We start from the raw sequence: 9,280 nt of genomic DNA, 5'->3' as shown, positions 1-9,280 counted from the left end.
CTAATCCTAAAACTTAATGCCTTTCAAAAAAGCTGCATAGGGCTTTTTCGTTGTCCTTTCTTTCATTTTTTTCCTTTTTCTTATTATTTGCTCTTTTTTTGTCCTCTAATTTATTAAAAAATTATTTAGGATAATTATGTATTTTGGTGTTTTTAAGTTTTCTCTGAGTGTTTATTCAAACTTACTTGTTCTCTTTTATCCTAATAATGTTTTCTCCAAATTTCATCTCTTGCACTCATCATAAGGAAATTTTAATATAATTTCAGTTATTTAAACAATTTGCACTATCAAAATAAAGGTATGTTGTTATATATTTCACAAATAACACTTTTGTGTTATTTGTCTTTCAGTGAATTTGTTGGATTCACGCACTGTCATGGGTGACCTGGGATGGATTGCTTTTCCAAAAAATGGGGTAAGTTCCTATGAAAATTTCACTAAAACTTCAGTTGCTTATGTAGGCATCATGATAAAAGATTCATGGGATTGAAAATTTGTTGGACAGGGCCGGGGATTTAGTTCATCCGTTCGGTGGCCTGCCTCGCAAGCGCAATGTCCTGAGTTCGATCCCTGGTACCACACACAAACAAAAAAAGAACTCTTTTAGAAAACTCGCTGGACATCTATAAAAGAGCAGGAGAGGTGTGTTTGTCAAGTGAGTGAGAGGACCTCACATTCACTCTGATGGGGAAAAGGCAGCAATAGGGAAAGATTATCCAAGACTGAATAGTGAACATAGTGTGCGCTCCTGTCAGTCTTCCTCCTCAAGAAGAGCTGATGCTTCCTTCAACACTCAGAAACCTTTCAGATTAAAGCAGTCAGCAGACTTTTAGAGTTTATATACCCCAGAAGAGTATTTGATCTGCTGTTGCTTTGCCTTTCTGACAGTTTTATATTGTGTGGCAAATGAAATTTAGTGTCTGCAGTGAGTGCTGATTCAAAGCTGTGACCAATTCAGTTTTTCTTTTCATTTGCAGAATTAAAGGGTGAGGTATTATGAGAAATTCATGAATATTCCACTGAGATTGAACATTTCTCAAAATACCAATTTAGTCACCATTCAAGTGGTGTTTTCCAATTCTTTTTTAAAGTTTCTTCTTGTTTATTGTGTTTGAGGTGCGTGGTAATCGCACCTCTTGTGGGCATATGGGACGAATTCACCCAGCACCTCACTCACTCCTGCGAACCCTCTCCCTGTGCCTCCATGTCTCTTCCTGACCCCAGATGCCTGTTCTTGAAATTTCCTTCACTCAAAAGTTTTCCAAAAAATGATTATATTGGAAAAATTTTATAATTAATATTGCTTTTAGGAAATTATTTTATTGGTGTATATTAAATGCAATCTTTTATGGGGAAATCAGATGTCATTTTTCAGCTCTATGCCTGAAAGTACTTATGATATTAACAATTTTACTACATAGACTATACAAAAAAGTACTTCATTATCTTCTGCTCACTTAAGTACAGAACCATTTTATCAGGTAGAAAATGAAAAGATACATAAAATGATATAATATAAAAATCAAATTACACCAAAATATTAAATCCAATTTATAACTATATATTATAGTTCAAGAAATTATTAACTAATAATTGTTTTACCATTTTCTAATTTTTGATCTAAAACTGCTCACACTTATTATAGAACCACTTTGTCACAATGTACTTCGATTCTTTATAGATATATTTATATATGGACTGCTTAAAATTATTTTAGGTTCTGCTATATACATGCAATTTATTTGGGCTGAAATTCATAGCAAAATATTTTACCATGGAATATTTTATGTTAGAAGAAAGGTAAAGCTTAAGTAATAAAACAATTATACAAATCTAGTTATAATGATCTATCAAAATGTTTTACTTTAAAAAAAATGAAAAAAACAAGTATATTAATCAATCCTTTACTAAGAAAATAATTATGAAAGTAAAATAAATAGTGTTAATTTTCTAATGCACAATTATGCACGGATATCTTAATTGGTGTGCTTTTTTATATTTCATAAAATTGGAATTTCTTTCTCACTGTTAAAGTTATGGTTGTGATCTAGCGATGCAGCTCAGTGGCAGAGTGCTTGCTGAGCAAATGTAAGGTCTTGGCTTTGATCCTTGCACTACAACTATCTGAAATGATGGTTGCATTTAGAATTATAGTATAAAAATTTATCATTGATATGGCATTAAGATATTAGAATCCTGAGTGTATGACAAAGGAAAAACATCTTATGATCCATATGTACTCAGTCTCAATTTTTTGCTGTGGATTCTTCATGTAGTCTTCTTTAACTTTTAGAACCTTCCAGCTTCCTTTACTTCTCCCTCCCTGTGTTTTTTGTCTTTTTCTTTATTACCACCCATCTATAGGTAGATCAATGGCTACTACTGATCTATGCATGAATTTTGTACTGTTCAACTTCTTACAGACCAAAACTGTTGTATTGAATTAGGAATTCAAAATGCCCTTTCTGAGATGATACCTGACATACTGTGTTGAAATTAATTTTCTAGAATTCTGAGAAAATGTATGATATTCTCTTTGAATTTACTTTTGTTTTTCTCCTGTTTCCACTAGGAAGTAACTCAAAAGTTCTTTGTTACAAAGAGTATATTTAAAGCATTTTAGTTGTTATTTGCAACTAAAAATTTGGGAGGATTTGCTCAATTTGGAAATTGATTTTGTTATAAAAACAAACCCATTGTGTATAAAAGTTGAGATCTTCCCAAACATTTGAACAGTTTTATGTTTTCTTTTTCTTATAATTGTTGGTGTAGTCCTGTTTTTTCCCATATTTTAAATCAATATGTATCTTTTTAAAGACTTGAAAATTTTAATGTTCTGTGAAGGTTTTGGCATAGCCATATCTGATATTAACATTGAAGAAACAAAAGTTAATTTAGAGTTTAGGAAATGTCCATTTGTCCAACTGTGGGAAGCATTTATGGAATTTAAGCATTATATTTTGGCCTTCAAATGGCATTCAAATAACAGGTGAACAAGTTTTCCTGATTCCTTAGGAAAAAATGAGTGTTGAGTATGTATACAATTATAATAAGAAGTGTAAACTTCTAACATATTTGGGCTAGGTTTTGCCACTTCTTGCCATTTAGAGCATTCCTAGGTGAAAAGTAGATCATCAGAATTATATCAACATGAATTTTGAAGTAAAAACTTTCAAGAGTTTCCTCCTCGGTCAACAAAAGTCATAAGAAAATTGGGAGAAATTTGTCAGAATCAACTTTTATTCCCCCCTGGAAATAAAGTATTGGAGCTTTATGGAAAGCTTCTATTCAAGAAATGTGCTCGAACGTTGTGAGAATAGCAAGATTTGTGGCCTTTTAGTTTGCTGTCTTTTGTGACTCACCAATTCTAAGGTACCCTTGGAAAGCCAAAAATTTGTCATTATAGTGAAAACCATCAGCCCGAAGGTACTGGAAGAATAGAATAGTGAATGAGACCCCATGCAATGTTTTCTTTATTCATTTGTACGTAGGATCATATAAGCTGGAACCAAGATATAACTATTATGAATTTTGCACTGTTGTAAACATAGCTATGCATGTATCTCTGTAATATGGTGACTTTGACTCTGATTTGATCTATCTGACAGTACCCTGAAAGCCTATCAAAATCAAGACTATCTTGATTTGATCCAACTTAGAGCTCTCAGTCCAAAAGCCTTTCTGAGACAGGCATTTGTGAAAAAGAAGCAATTGCGTCATTTTTCTAATGTCTGAGGTGGTAGGCAAAATTCAGAATAGACAATAGACTAGCTATACAAACAATTTAAAAGGAAAATCTCACAAGTGATATGTCCATAGGGGCTTTGAATGCTCCACCGTGATTTTGGGCATCTGAAAGGCTGTGCATATGCCCAAGGATGTGTGTATTCCCAGAAAGACCCGAGAAATTAGGTTTTCACCCATGACTGGCCTCATGGCTCTGAACAAGCAGAATGTTACGGTGAAACAGAGTCTGTAATTGCCTGCTGAATATTAAGGGAATACTTTAGCATACATATACAAACTTATTGTTTCAAGGGTTTTTTTTTTTGTTTTGTTTTTAAATCTGTCCTGAACTGCAAATGTACCTTGGCAGTAGAATGTTTGCCTAACATGTACAAGGCCCCAATTTCAATCCCCAGTAACACACACACACACACACACACACACACACACACACACACACCTGACCAAAAATTAGCTTGCTATTAGGCTCACCAAACAGTAGCTTTGGTGGCTACAGGTGGTAAACAGTAGTTTTCAGAATTAGTTTACAAGTCTTTAAAAAATAATGACAAACCCTACAGTATGAAGAGAATCTAAGTTGCAAAATTGGCATTATATTATTTAACACATTTAGTTTGTAACAAAAATCTATGAGGTATACAAAGAAACAAGAAACAATTACCACTATGTAGGCCAAAAATCAATCAATGGACATTATATTAAGGATTATGAGACATTTGACTTACTAGTTGAAGGCCAGAGTGGGAAATTTAAATATAGTAATCAAGCATATAGAACAGAATAGACAGTTTTTCTAAAGAACTAAAAAAAGTTTAAGAATGTCTCATATAATTCAAAATGTCAGTAAAAATATCATTTATTTTTAAAAGGAAATAGATATTCTAGAGTTGAAAAGAATAAAAACTGAAATGAAAAATTTACTAAAAAAGGATTAACACCAGATCTGAACAAGCAGAAGAAACAGCAAATTTGAATACAGGAAAAGTGAAATCATCCACTTGGAAAAACCAAAAGGAAAAAGCAATGAAGGGAAATAAGAAGAAAGGCATAGACTTAGGGGAATAGTACAGATATTATGAGAAAAAGGAGAATTTTAAGAATTAATGGACAAAACTTCCCAAATTTGATGAAAATGTTAATACATTATTCAGGAAACTCAATAAATTTAAGCAGCATAAACTGAAAGCTATGCATAGCATGGTATTAGGGTTAAATCATTAAAAGCCAAAGAGATAATTTTGAAAAGAAAAGGGAAACTTACTATACTGTACAATAAATCCTTAATACCAGCACAGGGGACTTCTCATTTGAGACAGTGAGAACCAGGAGGCAGTGAAACGATATATACAAAATCACAAAAGAAAAAGATAATAAAAGCAAGAGTTATGTATTCAGCAAAACTTTCCTTTAAAAATGAAGGGTAAACTAGGACTTAAATAAAATTTGAGAAAACACAAATTATCAATTTTTTTTTCCATTGGAAATATAATCTTCCAAATAGGCCCTACATATATGGAACCCAACTATTTTTCAGGGAGGATGTCTTCTTTTTTTCTCTTTTTTGGTACTGGGGATTGAACTTGGGCCCTTGTGCTTACAAGGCAGATGGTAGAACCACTGAGCCAAATCTCTGGCTCAGGATGGCATTTTTAAATTTTATTTTTCATCCTTTATACTTCATATTCAGAGAGGAGCATATAAACTGATGTATTATGTGTTTTTTTATTTGAGAAATTCATGGGACAACAGTTAATTTCAAATTAGTTTATTTGTAATATGTTTATGGTTTGATGTAAAGCAACCACGCATTGTTCGTGGTATAGATCCAGTCTGAGGAGTGCCCTGTTTCAGCTCTGTGTAGTGTGCACTTACACCAACTAAACTGGCTGTGCTTTCACCGGGTGATAAAATCTTGATGGACCACTGCCTGTTCTTGATGGACATGCCTGCATTCCGGGAAAAATCACTTAGTGTTCCTGCTGGAATTTATACCATCATAGGTATATGAGGAGTTCACGATGGTTTTATATCAAAATCAGATATCCTGAGTTGCATAATAAAGAGCTTTAAAGAAATTTACTATGATTTTACTCTCTAATTGTCCTTCAGTATTATTGGTTGTGTGCGATATATTATATCAGACTCTTGTGATTCATAAGCAGTTGAACCAGACAAGGGCCTTGTCCTTGAGTAAGGCTTGTATGGCTTGACCTTCCTGCTTCATTCGTGTTTTATGTGTGGGGTGTGTGTGAGTGTGTGTGTCTGTTTATCCTCTTTATTCTATTTTAAATTGCCAGGCTCTTTGTAACTATTTCATGTTTACCACTCAACAGTGTTTCTGAAGCTTGGCTCAGTCCCTGCTTTATAATTACACTTACATAAATATTTATTGAGAGGACAACTATTTCTTTTCCTTATGAAGCACAGCATACATTACTAAGGTTAAGTTTTATAATGCCAACTAAGTGGGAGCCAGAGAGGAAGTTGGCACAGTAAGGAGCCGTACCGTTCTTTCCTCCACCTTCTGCTGCACAACTGTGCTCTTCATGGTGGGAGATCTGTCAGCCCATAAGTTTGTATTTTTACCTGTTTTTGCACAAAAGTGTACAGGTATGAACTGGTTGTCAGAGCTTACAGATTGGGAGACTTCATATAAAATCTGAATTTCCAGTTTCTTTGTTTCTTTGAGTGTTTTGGAAACGTAGAACTAGAAACTTTCTGTGGCTCTGTAACGCTGGCTAAGTGAAGGCTACAGTTTAAAGAAGCTAAGTAAATTCTCCTCATGATTCACCTTCCACTGATTTCTCTTCTTCTATGACTTTAGTTACCAGTCTGTACCCTAGGCACAGTTGAAGATTTTTTTTTTTTTTTGCACAAGAAAATTTTATTTTACTTTTTTAAATCTCTAATTTTTCCATGCTGAGATGGTTTCCTTCTAGCCCGTGCTTGAGCAGCTTACCTTAATTCGGGCACATCCCTTGAATTGGAGCTTTAGACATGTCCATTCAAGGCAGTGAGTGTGTGTGCATGTTTCTGCCTTGTGGTGGTAACTTTAACTCACTTTTCCTTGTTTCTCTAGATATATCTAGAAGTACTAGGCCATAGCGCTTTTATGCAGTAGTCTGCATTTATTCATTCATGAATTTCTATGGTGCACTGAGTGTGTCAGTCACTCTTATAAGAGACCTGAGTAATAGCCCGGGGGAAATAAAAATCCCCTAGCATCCAGGAGCTTGTGGAATATCACAATTCTGAGAACAAGTCACTGAGGAGACCAAAGTGACAGATTGAATGCTGCCAGGTCTTGTTTCTTCTCTGTGTGGCTTTCCAGGAGTGTTAGAGAATGACAGTCTTGGTTCAAGCAGTTTGTGACATAACTGAGAGAGCCTGTGTTGCTGTTTGGCATAGGCCGTGTCCTATCATCCTAATTCAGAATTATCGTGAAAAATACACTTCTTGCATGAAGATTTGCAGTTGACCATTAGTCCTCAGAGGGGTGGTCCACGAAGAGGCTCCTCACCTTCCCTTTGCTGAGAAGGAAGATGAAACTCAGGCTGAGTAGGAAGAGCCTGAGTTCCTTTCACAGCAAGTACTCAGGGCACTGATGTGAAACCAGAGGTGAGCTACTCCGAGGGGTCCCTCTTTTGTTTATATAAATTGGTGTCAGAGAGAAAATTCCCCTCAGAAAGTTTTAAATGGGCTGGGATAGATGGCGGCATTCTTTCATTCTGTTCACTGCTAGGCCATGCATAGTAAAATAATGTGTAGCACATTGATGCCCCAATGCGTGCTGCATTTGTTACGTTGACGGCACAGTGCATGTGTTTGTATGTATGATTGTAGAGTTCAACGCACATCATTAATGGGATGGATTAACTCAATTCCGAACCCTGTCTGTAATTCACTGTCGTTGTGGGCCTTCCTGAATCTCATCGGTTCTCTTTGGTAAACTGGGTGGATAGTTTCTATATTGTGTTGTCTACCTTGCATTGTTATTCTGGGATAAAATAAGAGGATGTATTTAATGTACCACTGAGCCCTAAACCACTCGCCCAACAGGCTAATTACAAAACTGCTTTTATACTATTTCTTTTCAGACATACAGGACCAAGAAAGCAGCATTTTGGTAGTTAAAACAACACAAACCACTGAGCTATCGATCTGGCAAAGGACTAGTCGGTGAAATAGGTAGAATTTAATACTGTGTACTTTAGCACCTCAATATGGAACTCAGCAGTCCTAACTCATTTGGAATAAAATTAAATGGAGGGGAGGAGTTGAAAATGTTGCAGTTTTTTTTCCCTATATCTAATCTTTAGTTATAAACAGAAAGAAAAACATCCAAACAAGCAAAACACAGACTGACTTCAGGCTTAATGATGTAAGTGGTTAATCACAGTTCTAATTTTCACTGCTTATTTGAGCAAATGTATTTTTCCTCCAGCTCAGTTTTCTTTTATAAGACTTCAAATTGTGACACCCAAGCTTTGCCATTCTCAAGCAGTCAGGGTGCGTCTCTAAAGCAGTAGTGATTCTATGAAAAGATGCTACTCATGGGGCTGTGGGGTGCGGAGGCCTCGAGTACCATCCAACTTGTGAAGAGCTCTCTTGTCATTCTACAATTATGTTTTCATCATATTTTATTTAAAAATGCTTATAAAATTTAGGCATAGATGATTCTTTAGGCTAATAGACTTTATTTTTTATGTTGGGCAAAAAAAAAAAAAAGAATAAAAAATACAGAGAAGCTCCTATGTACCACCTCAGCACCCCCAGCCTGTATCTAGTGCTATTCGCATACTGCGTTAGCGTGGTACATTTGTTATAATTAATGAGCTAGTGTTGACATATAGTTACAAATTCCATAGGTCACATTTGAGTTCACGGTTTCTCTTGTACATTCGGTGGAATTGGGATAAATATCTACCATTTTAGGGTCATAGAGAGAAGTTTCACTTCCTTAACAATCTCGCGTGTTTGGCCTGTTCATTCCTTCAGTCCCTTCCTCACTCTGCCTTCCATTGACTCTTTCCATAGTGTTACATTTTCCAGAATGTTATATATTTGGAATCATGATATATAGTCAAGAGTCTTTCACAAGACAACGTGCAGTTAAGGTCGCCCTGTCTTTTTATGGCTTGATAGTGCATTTATTTTGTCATAGAATTTCTCACATATTTAGACTCCAAATATTTGCATTTTGAGATTAGCTTTGTCTATGCATTTAAAAACTCCATTGCCACAGTCCCTAATTCCCCATGCAGTCTTACATGTGTCATGGAAAATTCCAAGTCTAGATTTCAGAAAAGCAGATAAATACAGTCTTTAAATATAAAAATACTTTAAGGGAAAAAATTGTGCTTTATATGAATTCCATTTCAGTTAACATTATGAAAGTATTTAACATAAAGTAATAAACCTCATGGCAATTTGTTTGTCTCAGTTGTCTGTCAGATTTTGTGTGTGTGTGTGTGTGTGCTGGAATAGAACCCAGGGCCTCAAGCATGCTAGGCAAGCACCTTACCACTGAACT

The 9,280-nt window shown here is 35.2% G+C and overlaps 1 protein-coding gene across 4 annotated transcripts in view; it reads left to right on the top strand.

The window, feature by feature from the left end:
- Positions 1-354: 354 nt before the first annotated feature.
- Positions 355-9,280, top strand: part of Epha5 (EPH receptor A5) — a 306,726-nt gene continuing 297,800 nt past the window's right edge. For all 4 annotated transcript variants that reach the window (XM_033758857.1, XM_033758856.1, XM_033758855.1 and 1 more), the window contains exon 1: positions 355-415. In XM_033758857.1, the coding sequence (XP_033614748.1) occupies positions 377-415 (39 nt within the window). In that variant the 5' untranslated portion in view covers positions 355-376. The remainder of the gene's footprint in view (positions 416-9,280) is intronic.

Source organism: Fukomys damarensis, unplaced genomic scaffold (genome assembly GCF_012274545.1).
Source record: "Fukomys damarensis isolate Sample0158 unplaced genomic scaffold, DMR_v1.0_HiC HiC_scaffold_35, whole genome shotgun sequence".
Classification (NCBI taxonomy): Eukaryota; Metazoa; Chordata; class Mammalia; order Rodentia; family Bathyergidae; genus Fukomys; species Fukomys damarensis.
Note: the sequence above shows the minus strand (reverse complement) of the source record. Positions and strands in the feature narration are given on the sequence as shown.